This window comes from Maniola hyperantus, chromosome 14 (assembly GCF_902806685.2).
Source record: "Maniola hyperantus chromosome 14, iAphHyp1.2, whole genome shotgun sequence".
Lineage (NCBI taxonomy): Eukaryota > Metazoa > Arthropoda > Insecta > Lepidoptera > Nymphalidae > Maniola > Maniola hyperantus.
Genome location: NC_048549.1, coordinates 10,360,189 through 10,376,445, shown reverse-complemented (window position 1 = coordinate 10,376,445; position 16,257 = coordinate 10,360,189). Strand labels below are relative to the sequence as shown.

General features: G+C 37.8%; 1 protein-coding gene across 4 annotated transcripts in view; it reads right to left on the bottom strand.

Moving 5' to 3' along the window:
- The window catches only part of axo (axotactin), a 29,752-nt gene extending 25,675 nt beyond the window's left edge, over nucleotides 1–4,077 (bottom strand). The window contains exons 1-3 of one of the 4 annotated variants that reach the window (XM_069503063.1): nucleotides 3,743–4,077; nucleotides 1,288–1,419; nucleotides 523–748 (exon numbers count right to left, since the gene is read on the bottom strand). In XM_069503063.1, the coding sequence (XP_069359164.1) occupies nucleotides 523–748; nucleotides 1,288–1,396 (335 nt within the window). In that variant the 5' untranslated portion in view covers nucleotides 1,397–1,419; nucleotides 3,743–4,077. Of the gene's footprint in view, nucleotides 1–522; nucleotides 749–1,287; nucleotides 1,420–2,910; nucleotides 3,015–3,742 lie in introns of those variants that run through there. The other 3 variants (XM_069503062.1, XM_034975715.2, XM_069503064.1) reach the window with 3 other exon arrangements.
- Nucleotides 4,078–16,257: the final 12,180 nt, after the last annotated feature.

The following is a 16,257-nucleotide window of genomic DNA, read 5'->3' as shown; positions in this document are numbered from 1 at the left end:
ACGTATCAAGCAACGGCTTCATGATTACACTCTAAGTCCGATCTCAACAAACCTGATGATGCAGGATACAGCACTCCTAAACCATAGAGATTCAGGAACTTGGTGAAATATTATTGTAAATGCCGAGCATAGACTTTGTCATTGAATTCCAAGTCCCAACTCTTTAATCCTGATGCTGCAAGGTACTGAACTCCTAAGCGGTGTGAATTTGGAAAGTTTTGCTGGTGAATTAATATTTTAGGTACCAAGCAATGACTAACTACACTAAACAGCTTAAAAAAATCGACTTTTAAAATCACTACAATGTATTTTTGCCCTCTGTCCCCAATAAAACTAACTAGATGCTGCATAATCATCATCATTATCAACCGATGTATGTCTACAGCTCTGAACCCAGCAGCCACCTGAATCCAGCGTCTCCCTGTCTTCAACGCTGCGCTTTCTGGTGCGAGGTCGCCATTCTAGCACCTTGTAGACAACGTCTACTGAATCTGCTGACTCACTGATGCTGCATCAACTGACCTTAATTGAAATCGCTGGATTATATCGCCATCTAGCTGTATGAAGGTATTGTCCTTGGCGAACATGAATGTCTGATGATGTCCGGATTCAGCGAAGGTGAGGAATCTGTCGCGGTCGCTGGGGGGTATTGGAGGTATGGCTGTTGCGTAGGTGGAGGTGGAAATGTTGACTGTGGTCGGGATAGGGGACGTGGATGTTGGGGATGATATTGTTGTTACTTGCGGAGCTGAAATAGAAGAAGAACATTTGTAATAATTTTTATTTGGTTTGAAGCAAAATGAAGCTTTCCCTTTTGAGCTGTTTTCCCTTTGCTAGGTGATTCCAAGTAGATCTTTTGATACTGGAGGTTTTAGGACACTGGACATTGTAGGACTGGACATAACAAGACACCGGACCGCTAAGCATAGATACTAGACATTCTAGGAGACTAGATATTGTCAGACGCAACCATTCCGATGATATCGTCTGCGTCGACTTATGGTTTTGAGGATCCTTAACCGAGTCCTCAAGTTTGACGGATTGAGGCAAACTACAGTGATGAACTTCTACGGATTTATTCAAAAAATTAAGCAGTTTACAAATTTCAAATCCCTATTCTATCCCAATAGGGATTGAATTTTCAAGAACCAAAAAAGCAATCTGCATACCGAATTTCATCCCGATCCGTCCAGTAGTTTGAGCTGTGCGTTGAAAGATCAGTTAGTCAATACTTAGATTTTGAAGTAAGTAGTTATTTCAAAATCTAAATAGTATTAGAATCTTTACCTTTTTCTTCAGCAGCCAGATCTATAGGAATGCTGGTGTCAATATCAGCTATTCCATATGAAATCAATAAAACGGTTATGAATATGCTTCTTCTTTCCCGCACACCCATCTCGCTCGATTAAGGTCATTTATCTGAAACACAATAATGTAACCTATTTTATAAATCCATGATAGCCTAGTGGTAACAACCTCCGTCTCCTATTCAGGAGGTCAGAGATTTGATCCCGGATAAGCACCTCTAACCGCTGGACTAACCGAAGTCCGTGAAAATACGGATATAAAAAACTCGGACCGAACTCGGATATTGCTTACGCACTAATCCGATCTCTGATCCGAATCCAAGCTATTCAGTGGACATCTTTGACATATCTACGTCATATGTCCGACTTGAATCCAAGGCACATCCGAGATATTCTCACATATGACGGAGAGAACTCGGATGACGGAAGTGTAGTGCGTAATCGCTCTTACTTTTCGGAGTTATGTGCGTTTTAAGAAATTAAATATCACTCGCTTTAACGGTGAAGGAAAACATCGTGAGGAAACCTGCATGCCTGAGACTGAGAGTTCTCCATAATGTTCTAAAAGGTGTGTGAAATCTGCCAATCCGCACTTGAACAACGTTGTTGACCAAACCATTATCATAGTGAGAGGAGACTCTGTATTGAGCCGGGTATGGGTTGATCATGATGATGATGATGAACCTATTTTATTGAAGCAAAGCTTGCCGTGGACATTGCGATAGACGAATGAACGAATATGTAGTGATGGAATACACCTTAAAAGATACGCTTTGGCCCTATGCCCTACGTTTCCTCTGTCCCCATGGCTTTGTTTTAATAAAACAAAAATATTAAACGAGTTGCAGCAAGTTGCTGCCGTCAACTGACTCATGAATACTTAGGTATCTTCTAGGCAAGTGCGCTCCACCTTAGACTGTATCATCACTTGCCAAGAACAGTATAATCTATTAATTTAAAAAAAGCCCTGCAGAGAATGTTCATTGAGATGACGACAAAGAGAGCTTATACAGTAGGTTCACTAATCAGATAAGATCAAGGCATTGATCAAAAAAAGTTGTTAAACCACATTGGATCAATAGAGAAAACGGAAAATGGGTTTCACTTGTGATTATGTTATTAAATTATTTTCATGTTTTTATGATAGTAATTGTTAAGAGTTACGGAAAAAGTTGCTATGAAAGTCACGAAACGGGTTTTGTGAATTTAAACGCAAGAGTTAAATAACCAGTAGGTATTAACTGCGGTTAATTTATACGTTTTGTTATGAGAATGCGATACTGTGTGGGAAACGCTAGCTCTTATTTGCTTTTTAGGGTTCCGTACCTCAAAAGGAAAAAAGGAACCCTTATAGATCACTTTGTTGTCTGTCTGTAATTTTAATATCTTCTCATCAGCTTTTCTTAGTATCTTAAAAAGTGTTTTTTTTTAGTTGAAACAGTTTTGATAATTATAGGAGTGGCGTTGTCTTTGTGCAGGAACCACTTTGTTAGACACAACGTCAAATATTGCTATAGAAGCTTGCTCCTCAAGCACGTGTCTTCGTGAGGATGAGGCCAAAGAAGTGCATGAGGAAATCTACTAACAAGTATTATATATGTACCTTATGTACCTACTCGTAGTTATAAGTCGTGACTTCGAATAACATTAATGTTCTATCAAATGCATATTCTTCTTCATCAATCAAACAATTTCCTTAAAAAATCCATTCGCTGCTGACATCGCTTACGTTAACTGTTACTGTAATTTGAACTCTTTCTGTTTTGATATAGGGACTGAATTTATTTACACAACATTAGTATAGGGTTTCGAGCGGAAATATGGAATCAGAGTGCACACACACTACATCACGCCGTCTAAATGCAGCCAACTTAACTTGAGCCGTCTTGATCTCTCCGTTTCCAATTAAAGTGAGTAATGGTAGAGGATTTTACATAAACACGAGAGGTCTAAAGGATTTGGTCAGTGCGTGCGGTTAAATTGATTCAAGTGCTACAACGTCTCGTGATAGTTTTGGTATGACACGGCGATTTAGAAAGAATTTTTGCTTATGGATGAATTAAAAAAAAACATACTTATGTATATTCCAATTGCCTGTATTTTTAACCGACTTCAAAAAGGAGGAGTTTCTCAATTTGTCAGAATCTTTTTTATTTTTATTTTTTATGTATTCATAGAGTAATATGAATGTGGTATTAGGTTGGTACTTACAACCTTAAATAGAGGGTAGCTAGGTGTTACTTATTTCAGAAGTTAATTTTTCTTGCTTATTTTTCTAATATTCAAAATTTAACATTGTCAATGAAAGAAAATGAAAATTACATGGACAGACACAATAATATGTCGGTAAAATTTTGATATGAAAACCAAATATGCCGCAAGAGTTTTACTAGGTACCTAATATTATTATAAGGCACCTATAAGATTTAAAATACTTACATCTAAATAAAATTTCAAAAGAACAAAACCAATAATAAATCACATTAAAATCACTGTTCCAATTCAAAATAAAAATACCACATAGTAAATTCGATTCATTTCAACTCGAGCACTTCGAAAAAAATTTGTAAATAGAACTTTTTATTTCGCGCTAATTGTTAAGACCATAGACTGCAAATTATAAAATGGTGTCCTTTTTTTTAATTGTTTTTTTTTCAGTGTTAACAGTGAGGACAAGGACGCGAGGCACGCGGCCCCCGACAATCGCGGCGGGACTTTAACAGGCATAATGACACCTACAATTTGTCCTCGCGGGTCGTGGGTCAGACCCTGTTCCCAGTCGCGGGCGCAGGACACTAGCGGCGAGATTGAGGAAGCGTTTTAGAGATTCCATTTGTATTCGTTTTTATTGGTTTACGTCCTAGAACAGATGAGATTTACATACAATATTAGGTACGTAGCACGACCTTCTGAGTTATGTGTACCCTACTACGTAAGTAGCAACTGAAACTTGGTTGCTTGCAATTAGTTGGGGTTCCGCTTGACTGAAGTTAGCTACCTACTGTTTTCTGTAAATTGTTTAAAAAAAATACAACTAAGTAGATACCTACTGGACTTATTCTTTAATTATAAAATCATTAAAATTAGACTTTAGATAAATAAATGCGATAATATACTTAGTGAATTTGAAAATCGAATACGACATCATGACCACACATTTTGCACTTTGCAGTAGATATTGAAAAATGTCGTCGTCCCGACTCTCGATCAGTTTAAAGAAACTCTATGACAGGAAATGCAGATGCAATATTTTTGCATCTATGTCTTTTGAGAAAACCAATTTTCTCTCCATCTATTTTATAATGTCTCCACATATTTCTCGTATAGATACTTTATACCGATTGATTTATGCTGATAGGTAAAACAATCCACTTACATTGTACAATAAAAATCCGGCCAAGTGCGAGTCAGACTCGCGCACCGAGGGTTCTGTACTCGGGTATTTTTTTCGATATTTTGCACGATAAATCGAAAACTATGTATTATGCATCGAAATAAATAAAAGTCTGTTTTAGAATGTACAGGTAAAGCCCCGTCATATGGTATTATTATCTTGGTATAGTTATCGTACTTTGAAAATTGAAAATACTAATTATTTGTTCATGAATATATTTTAATTTTTTTGTGATGTAACCACAAATTCACGGTTTACGGATTTTTTCCTCACTTGTGCTATAAGATCTACCTACCTGCCAAACATGATTCTAGGTCAACGGGAAATACCCTATATAGGTTTTCTTGACAGACACGATAGATGGACAGACGGACAAACGGACAGACAGACAACGAAGTGATATTACAAGAGTTCCTTTTTCCTTTTGAGGTACGGAATCCTAAAAAATGCCCAATAAGTTTATAATGTAGTACAGACGAAGATATAGCTTGAGAAAAAGTCAAAACAGGCAAAACAGCAAATATTTGCAGCACTTGCGCTGCGCATTGCATGAGTGCACCGATAGCAAGATAGTAATTAAATCCACATTGGTCAAGACATTTGACACTTCTTTGCTAATTGGCATTGAGAACGAATTGGATACCTAAACCTAACGTATATTGCGCACAAACACTTTTTTACCCAGTTTCACGGAAGGTAAAATTCGATACAATGAATTATGAAATACAATACAATCTTGAGCTTAGTGTTTAAATTTTTTTTGTCTTGTTTGCGCAAGAATAACGTGATATTTTTAGGGTCCCGTAGGTACCCGAAGGGTGCCAACGCACGGAGTACTTTGTAATATATGAAATGCCAACGTGAGTCTATTACTAAGCCTCCACTGTCCGTCTGTCCGTCTGTCAGCGGACTGCATCTCGTGAACCGTAATATGTAGAGACTTGAAATTTTCACAGAATGTGTAGCCTACTACTTATTTTTAATTGCTGCAACTTCGTCCGCGAGTGTTTTAATTCTTTAAAATCCCGTGGGAACTCTTTGATATTCCGGGATAAAATTAGCATAACATGTCTCTCTACAGGTTTTACCTATATCCAGCAAAAAATCACGTCCATCCGTTGCTCCGTTGTGACGTAATTGAAGGACAAACCAATACACGAAACAAACACACTTTCGCGTTTTTATTATGGGTAGTGAATAGTGAAACAGCGTTCTAAGACTTTAACCCACAAAATTAAAGAAACCTATCCTCTAGTTTATAAGCATTGGTCACTGAGGTGATACAGGAGATCTTTTTAAAATGGTTGTATTATCTTTTATTGAACGATGAAAGGTAGGTAGAGGTACTAGCAGACACCAATTGGAAGCAAAAGTTAAATATTTTGTTATTATATAACGAGCAATGATACAGAATCAGATGACTGGATGATGTAGTGAATGGCGACGGCCATCGCTTTTTTGCCTGTTTCCAGTGCCAGTTTTTATAATAAGTACGATTTTTTGCCGGAACATTTTTTAATATACCTAAAGCCAACTGGCTTAGGGATAATTTCACCAACATGGAATACATTTTATACCCAGGATAAAGTCGCAAGTTACTCTCAGATAACCAAATTTTCATTTCATCAAATACTTAACCTAAGATATACGAGAATAGTCATATACCGCTGATTTTGAAAGTATATTATATGGGGCTTATTCCTTGGGTGAAATCAAATTGAACTCGTCTCCATAGTGGCTCGTGACCTTAGTAACTCGTGACCACCAGGGTAACGGTAGACAAGTAACAAGGCAATCAGTGACAATTATTGACATTGATAGATACCTATTCAAACTTTAAGCTGACGTACATTGGCGAAGTGCATTGTGCTCGGTGTGGCACTACTGAAAGCCACAAAGCAAAATAAGAAGAAGAAGAATCTCAGTTTTTTACATTTACTCATTCTTTTGACTCATTCAAACCTGCCATAGACACCTAAAAAAACGCTATAAAGAATAGTTTACCAAAAATTGGTGAAACGTATTATAAGTGAACCAACAGTAAATGTAGCGGTTTATTTTATTTTTGGCATAGGTACTAAGTTATTCTCGTATAACAGCATCGTTGGTGAAATTGGGCCTTACTGTGACATCTAACTGCACCCACTTTCTGTATACTACGAGGATAATGTATTTAAGAGAGTACAAAAAATGTCTTTTTGTATTTTTCTACATTGCCCCTATTTTATTAAATACCTTACCATAAATTTTCAACAATTATGTCTGTCATCTTGTCCTTTATCTACGCTATCGTCTATTTTGACGTTTTTCTATGCGACAAGAAAACGGGGTGGAAATATGAGGTACCGTCTCGTAGAAAAATGGAAACGCACACGTCTGCACAGTGACCGGTGGCGAATGCGGCGGCGACCGGCCCGGCTGTGTCCATCCACTGTTACGACTGACCCGAATACTTCACGTACTATACACGGACATGGGCTTATCTGGACGAGCATTCTATCTTCACTTTATGTATAACCTTAAAGGGCCTTCACAGACCTTCATGGGCCTTTTACGAGTAGTTTCTATGAACAATGAGTGAATGTATAGGTTCAACCCATCGCTGCTCCAGTACTGAGCTGGGTCTTTTCTGAGAATGAGAAGGGTGTACGCCATAGTCCACCATGCTGACCAAGTGTGGATTGGCAGATTTCACACATATCTGAGAATATTATAGAGAACTCTCTAGCGTGCAGGTTTCTTCACGCTGTTTTCCTTCACCGTTAAAAGACAGACTGTGTCCATCCACTGTTACGACTGATCCGAATACTTCACGTACTATACACGGACATGGGCTTATCTGTATGAGTATTCTGTCTTCACTTTATAATCAACCTTCAAGGGCCTTCACAGATGATGGCCATGTACGGTGAGCAGACTTCACACACCTTTGAAAACATTATGGAGAACTCTCAGGCCTGCATATTATTAGCAACCTCCAAGACCCTTTACATACCTTCATGTACATGAAATGTACATTTCAGTTTCTATGAACACAGAACAATGAGTGAACGCATATTCATTATCTAAATTCTAAACCCATCGCCATTCCACTACTGAGCACGGGTCTTCTCTGAGAATAAGAAGTGTTTAGGCTATAGTCTACCATGCTGGCCAAGTGCGAATTAGAAGTTTACTCACACCTGTTACAGGACATTACGGAGAGCTCTCAGGCCTGCATATTACAAGCTTTAGTTTTAAGTTCGCGTAAAAATTATCACGTTATAATATTATCATATCATCATCTTACAAATGCTACAACCGACCATCAAAAAGTGTAATTTATTACCTACTAGACGATACGGGGACTTCGTCAGTGTGGATTTAGATTTTTTAAATCCCAAGGGAACCTTTCGATTTTCCGGGATAAAATTAACCTATGTCCTTTCCCTGGATGAAGCTATTCTTTGTACCAAATATCGTCAAAATCGGTTGACCGGATGGGCCGTGAAAAGCTAGCAGATAGACAGACAGACACACTTTCGCATTTACAATATTGGTATGGATTTTGAATAAACCATTTGACTTTGACTTTGGGCCTTTTTGTTTAATCTATGAACAATGAATGAATATGGCAGAGCGTCCATACAATTGAGTGCACGCCAGACAGAGTTCATGAAAATGCAATAGACAGCGCATTTGATATACGAGTACTATAATAGATAACTTCGCTTCTGTCGTATATCCCAGCAGCATTACACCTCGCATTTTTTTAGAATTTATTAGAAAAAGTAGGAATCTAAATTATATAAAAGGAAAAGGAGACTGACTGACCGACTGATCTATCAACGCACAGTTGAAACTACTGAAAGATCGGGCTAAAATTTGGCATGCAAGTAGGTAGCTATTATGACGTAGACATCCGTTAAGAAAGGATTTTTGAAAATTCAACCCCTAAAATAGGGGTTTGAAATTTGTGTACTAGTGCACGCGGACAAAGTCGCGGGCATAAGCTGCTATTAAATAGAGATGGCATACAAGGAGCTGTAACAGGTACAATAGGCTGAAAATATGAATGCCTAACAAATTCGAGTGCCGCCAAAATGCCGCTAAAATGCATAATCAGAGGTCATGACATCAGCTGGCCTTTGCTAACATCATCAGTATTTCTTCGATACGCCCGATGCGATTGAATAACCGAATATTGCTGCTGATTGTAAAACATAAATCCATGTGTACGAAGTCACGCGCAAAAGGTACCTACTTACTTTTTTTTGTCTACTATTTAAATTACTATCTAGGTTATGTAATCGATATTCCGTACTGGAAATACAAGTAAAAAAAACCGGCCAAGTGCGAGTCAGGCTCGCGCAATGAGGGTTCCGAACTACAGTCGTATTTTTTTGACATTTTGCATGATAATTCAAAAAGTATGATACATAAAAATAAATAAAAATTCGTTTTAGAATGCACAGGTGAAGATCTTTCATATGATACCCCACTTGATATAGTTATCTTACTTAGAAAATTGAAAATACTAATTATTAGTTCATGACCACAATTTTTTTTTTGTGTGGTGTATCTAACAAATTCACGGTTTTTAGATTTTTCCCCAAATTTCAGCTATAAGATCTACCTACCTGCCAAATTTTATGATTCTAGGTCAACGGGAAGTACCCTGTATGTTTCTTGACAGACCGACAGACAGTCAGACAGACAGACAACAAAAGTGATCCTATAAGGGTTCCGTTTTTCCTTTTGAGGTACGGAACCCTAAAAATGTATTTAAAAAAATGCTAAATTGCAACTCGTTAATCTGAAATATTGACTTTCAGATATTAAGTAACCTAAAAGTCTATAAAGCGGACTGATAATAAAAGTAAGACTACTTTTACACGAACCACATTATATTGCAGGCACATGATTATTTATCTACTGACTTTTATAACTGTAACTATATTAAATAAATAATCAGAATCACTATCATATTATAAATGCGAAAGTGTGTTTCCTTGTTGGTTCGTTCTTCAATCATGTCGTAACAGAGCTGAAAATCGCCTTAATTTTTTGCATGAGCATTTGCATAAAGGCCTTAAAAGTGACATAGACCTATTTTTTATCCCGGAAAATAAAAATGTTACCACGGGATTTTTAAAAACCTACATCCACGTGGACGAAGACCGCGGGCATCAGCTAGTCATTGAATATTGTTGCTGTTATTGTAAAAAAGGCAAATTGCTGTCTGTGAATTGGGGTTTTTTATCAAGCGTAGGTATAATATGGGTATAATATACACAACACACAATGTGCACAAAAAAATATCCATTTTTAAAACGACCTACGCGAAAAAAATGCGTTTGTAAAATACATTTTAATTCAAGGGTTTTTCAAATAAAATGTGGCGCGTGTAAAAGTAGTCTGTTATTTTTTGCCGCTACTGCCGAAATGGTCACGCGAGGCTCCTATAAAAGTAGCTTTACATAAGAGTTCGACATAAAACATGAAATGAGTGTATTACGTATGCAGGCATGTACAAGGCATGTTCGTATAATTCGAGAGAGCTTTCGTGTAATCATCGGAATCTTATCGAAATAAAATGTGTGTGTTGTGACTATTTTGACAAACTATTGTGACAGGTCCTGACCATCGATGTTTCTGACTGAATGACTTATATATAAAAACTGCCATACCCCTTCCAGGTTAGCCCGCTTCCATCTTAGACTGCATCATCCCTTACCACCAGATGAGATTGCAGTCAAGGGCTAACTTTTATCTGAATTTCAAAAAAAGGTCCATTGCTGAATATAGGTCTCTTGTAGGGACTTCCAGAGTCCACACGTCACGGTCTTGAATCCAGCAGCTCCCTGCGACTCGTTGGATGTCGTCACTCCACTTGGTGGTAGGTATAGTTTTTGCATTTCACGAAGGCCACTGACTCATGCTTGTGTTTAAGTCGTATCGGTATACGTAAGGTACACTAAATGTGTGCGTTTGACAGCGCTTGCTCGCGACTGATTGGTCCGACATGCACGCACACTTTCGCAATGGCCATGTAAACGACGTTACCACAAGTAAAGTTCACTAGCCTTCGTGAATTGCAAGAACTTTAGATCCATAATGGAGTGATATTATGAAACATTTTATTATTGACGATTAAGATCAATTACAACATCCGACTATCGACTATCGTTGTTATGGATTGCGATGTTATATGGTTGTGGAACAACAAAGTATGTAACATATAATCACGTACAGCTACACGCTCTTGTTTAATCTCTCTCTTGGTTTAGCTGGAGACACGTTCCCTCATACCTGCTGTACTGTTAGATCCACAGAATTCATATTAAGTATAGAAATGGCAAAGGGTCCAGCTGTGCGTTGGTCGCTAATGTGTAGTGGAACATCAGGACAAGTTATTGTAAGAATTACAATCCATACTAATATCATAAATACGCAAGAGTGTCTGTCTGTTTATCTTCTAGCTTTTCACAGTCAAACAAATTTTTAAAACAAATTTTGACCAGAAGTACAGAGATAGCTTGCATTCCAGGGATGGACAAGGCTAGGTGCTTTTAGTCCCAGAAAATCAAAGAGTTCCCACGGGATTTTTAAAGAGTGTCCACGTGGATAAAGGCGCGCACATCATCTAGTTTAATAATTTCTTTAGGATTCTAGATACCTACATGTCGTGGATTTCAAGCCATAGAGTCATATCCGCAGTAAGTAATACTGGAAAAGAAAGCGCCAACGGTTCGAAGCATATGATGTGCTTTCAAATAATTTCTGTTATAGCGAGTCTCAGTTATAAAGGCAGTAAGATGCTATTTCTATTACCTAGTTTAGAATTTGGTGGTTTCAAGCATGCTTTATACTTAAACAGCTGAGCACATAAATGCTTCATTACAATGAGGGAACGCGTTAGATGTAAGGGGCTTTCGAGACGGTCAAGTGGCTTGACATCAAGCACGTAGTTATGTTTTGCTTGATCAAGCTGCTTGACGGTCGCATCAAGCAGCTTGATTAACCAATAGCACTTTTTTCATATCTCAACACTGTCCAAACGTCGCGTCAAGCAAAAATATAAAATCGCACAACGTTTGCATGACTGAGGCATCAAGCAAACATTGTAAACGGTCAAAATGCTTGGCTCGAGCAGAGGTCTACGTGCTTGACGTCAAGCCGCTTGACCGTCTTGGAAGCCTATTAGAGAATCTGCTATAGGAAATTAACTTATGGTACCTATTTATCTCGTCGTAGATACTAGATAGTGCTGACTCAAGGATGCGTGACTTAGGTGCGACAGCACGTACCAGTTGGTAATTGGATGGGTTCTCCTCTGGATCTCCTCATTTCTGATTTAATCATGTAGGGAAACTCTAAATATAGCTTTTTATTGATTTATTAGGAAACTAGCGTATGCTCGCGACTTCGTTCGCGTGAACTGCACACATTTCAAACCCCTATTATACCGCCTTAGGAGTTGAATTTACAAAAATCCTTTCTTAGCGTTTGTCTACGTTATAATAGCTATCTGCATGCCAAATTTCAGCCCGATCGACGATCCGTCCAGTAGATTGAGCTGTGCGTTGATAGATCAGGCAGTCACTCAGTCTGCTTTTCCTTTTATGTATGTATATAGATTATAGATCCTCCCACATCTGTTATTTGCGACTTGAAGAGCAGTATGCTGTTAATATGATCTGTCAGCTTTACTCCTAGGATGCTGAACTCCATTGCTCGCTGGCAAACTCTTAGTGCAGACGTTTGATGATCCTTGATCCGTCAAAGACCTAGTTTGAGCACCATATATGTGAAGATGAGGAGGATGCACATATCAATCATATATAGAACAGCATACAAAACAACGTTTTACTTTATTTTAATAGAAAATATTTCAATAAAACCTTAGCTAGCCTTATCTAATTACCTACTATACAAATCGGGTCCGCGTGGATTGATGGTGCCTAGAATACTGGCTGCACTTCTGCGCTGAATAGCCAGGCTGATCCGTTGCGCGTGAATGCATACTAAATTCATATAAATGTAGTTATAATTATATTAAAAACATTTAATTGTTGATGCTAAGCAATCAGACCATTGATCAAGGTAATAATAGATATTAAAGCAAATAAAACTCCATTAGGTAAGTCTTATTAAAAGTTAATTGAAATTTCTCATGAACACAGTAAGAGACAGTGATAAAATATACAATCTAAATATTCTCATGGACTCAGCGGATGTTGCGTCGAGATAGAATGCAAATTTCCAGCACCATTTCTCTGCAATGAGACTCAAATATTATACGACTTATGTAACTATAAAACGGTCTAGTGAAATGTGTGTGTAAGTATTTCTAACCGATTCAAAAAAAGAATTAATGATTTTAAGCTTATTTCGTGGTTTAACGACATATTTAAATGTAGATAACGGGTACATACCACGATTTTTTTGATGTTTTTTTTTTGTCGATATTTCAACCCAATTGCATTGGTGGAAAGTACTTATGTTAAATCCATATCCATATCCAATTATGCAAACCAAGACAGCATCGTACGACATCGAAAGTAATAGTGACGTTGTGAGTGTATATTGCTGGACAGCTCATGAAGTTCCAGCGAAAAGAACAAGAAAGAGGGTAGTTCGTTAGTGCCCATGACAGCTCGAACTTCATCTCTCGTAGCACCGCAATCCCGTCGCGGCCACGACTCGTGCATTTGGGTTGAAATATCGACAAATAAAAACATCAATTTAATCGTGGTAGGTATGTACCAGTTATCTACATTAAAATATGTCAAAAAAGGAAGTTCTGAGTTCTACGTGTAGGTACCTTTTAAACGTATAAGTTATAATATTTATCATCATCATCAACAACCTATCGCTAGCTCACTAATGAGCACGGTTCTCCCCCCAGAATGAGAAGGGTTTGGCCAAGTGGTAAATGGCATCTATTTACATAATTATACTGATAAGTAACAAAAATATACTAAAAATATAGTGTCACGTGTGACCAAATACCTATAGGTCACTCAACATCATGCTGCAGCAAGCTGCAGCGCTGGTTTTCAGAGGGAGCCTTAAAAAGTGAAGTCACGAAGTGAAGAAGGGATATAAATTACCTGCCTGAAAGGCTGAAGCACTACATAATAAAGCTTCAAGATAAGCGCATCGGGCTCGCGTTTCACTAAACCGTGCAAACTAATGGTTATTACATAAAGAGACTATTTAAGTCTCATTGCTGTGAGGTGTGATGGTAATTTCGCATGCAATCGCGATCCACTCGGCTCTTTTATATGAACACTTACGTTTTAACTGGTTTACGGTGAAAGATTTTGTTTATTAGGTACCTAGTTCATAGGTAAATGGTGATCGCGACGTCCACGTAGATTTACGTTTTTTACTGGGAACTCTTTGATTTTCCTAAGTAGAAAGTAGCCTATATGCCTAAACCACTCTGCAGGTCAGGTTCCGTTGAGTCGTGATTGAAGGATAAACTAATAAACGCACTTTTGTATTGCATTTAATATTAATATGTAAGTATGTTATATACACTTATTTAACCTCTTCAAGGGTTGAATTTTCAAAAATCCTTTCTTAGCGGATGTCTACGTCATAATAGCTATCTGCATGCCAAATTTCAGCCTGATCCCTATAGTAGTTTGAGCTGTGCGTTGATATATTATCCGTCATTCAGCTTTTCCCTTTATACACGCTGAAATTTTAATGGTTGTTTTCCCGAAGCGAAATGATTTTGTCGTGGTATTACAATCGATTTATAAATATAAAAAAATATTAGAGTCAAAAATGATACCGCGTGCGCGCAGGCTAGTTTAAATGCCGTATCACTACGCGCGAGAGCTTATTTTGCTCTAAACTTTTTCACTTTATTGGCAGCGCGGTTCGAGTGGATGTACCTACCTACTATTCACGTTACATCTAGGGAGTTACTATTGTTTCTTACACTTTCGAGTTGTCGATTTTTTTTTAATTATTTTGAAACAAAAACTTTTTATTTTTTAAGTTTAAGTGAAAATTTCGATAGTACTACTGAGGGCAAATCGTTCTGCCGCGGGAAGACAACCACTAAAACTTCACCGTGTATATTTAGACTCAGAGCGAATATTTGTCATGGAGGCATCTAAGTTAGCTCTTGTCTGGCTCTTTTTCGTGTGTGAATCGCATTTTATGACGTGAAAATTGTTGATCGTATAGACGTGAATTACACATACATATTGGTGGCAGGTGTCAGCTGCGCTTAGTATCTATTGACCTTTTCTGGAAGTTGTACGCGAGACCGACGCACGTGGCCGAAATCAGCGTAGGAGTCTAATCCTGCGATTTAACATTTTTACATGATGATGTCTCAATGCCCTTACGAAATTCACCGAGAAAAAAAACAGATTCAGAAATCAAACTATATCGGGATCTCAGATTACGGGATCAGAAATTTTGTAAATAATCGGTACCGCTTAGAGAGGTCGTTAAGTTGACCGATTTATATGGCTAATATACGTACAACAAACAGCCACTATAACAGTAAAAAGATTGAAAACCCAACAAGGCCACGTATTAAAAATAAACACAAGGTAGACGTGTACGAGTATAAACCTACGTACAAAAGTTATGAACGCTTAACCTAGATTGCACGGTAAAAAATGAATCGCTACACGACATGATCTTGCCGTGTCTATGACAAATGACACCGATTAGAGGTTTCGTCACCATTTCACCACATATGCCGTGACATTCCACATGTCGTTTGTAGTGAAATAAACTTGAGTCTTGGCAGATGTCCGTGACTTTTGTCAATGGAAAATGAATGTGAAATTTGTCCTCCCTTAGTACATATAAGTTTTGTTTTGTGTTATTTAGTTATTACTAGATGATGCCAGCGACTTCGTCCGCGTGGATTTAGGTTTTTCAGAACTGTGGGAACTCTATGATTTTCCGGGATAAAATTTAGTCTATATATCCGTCTGCTAGATGCAAGCTATCACTTGCCGAGTAGGCGATGCCCGTAATGTAGATCGGCTAAAATAGTACCTAATAATTTTTTAATTCATTTTCCCGAAGATATATAAACTGAAACTGATGGTGAATATAATAGAATCTGTGTAGGTATATTTCTTTTCTGTTAGGTACTTTGCTTATGCAAACTCAATAAATATTTCAGTCTGTATTTATTTTTATTAAAGCCAAATAAAGCAGAATACGAATGGGACATTAATCTATTTCATCGTATTCTATAAGTACAAACAATATTTTACCTGTACATATTGTAAAAAAGTTTTGCCTTACTACAGACGACTTCAGTTCGACTTTTAAACTTTTCCTTCACTGCGACACTAATAAATTGATTAGATTTTTTTCCCATTAAACTTTTCCGAAGTTTTTCCGCAGCCTCAGCCGCAATAGTTACCAAGCTCTGAAACTTTAATGTTCTTACAATGAACTCCTATTGCGGCAAACATTTAGTACAGTTGCCATGCAACAAGAAATTCTGCAAGGAAACCGCTGGCTGAGGTTGTTTGCGAAACAGGCAAGCGCCGCGAAGGTGAAGGTATGGCTTCAACGCCAGTC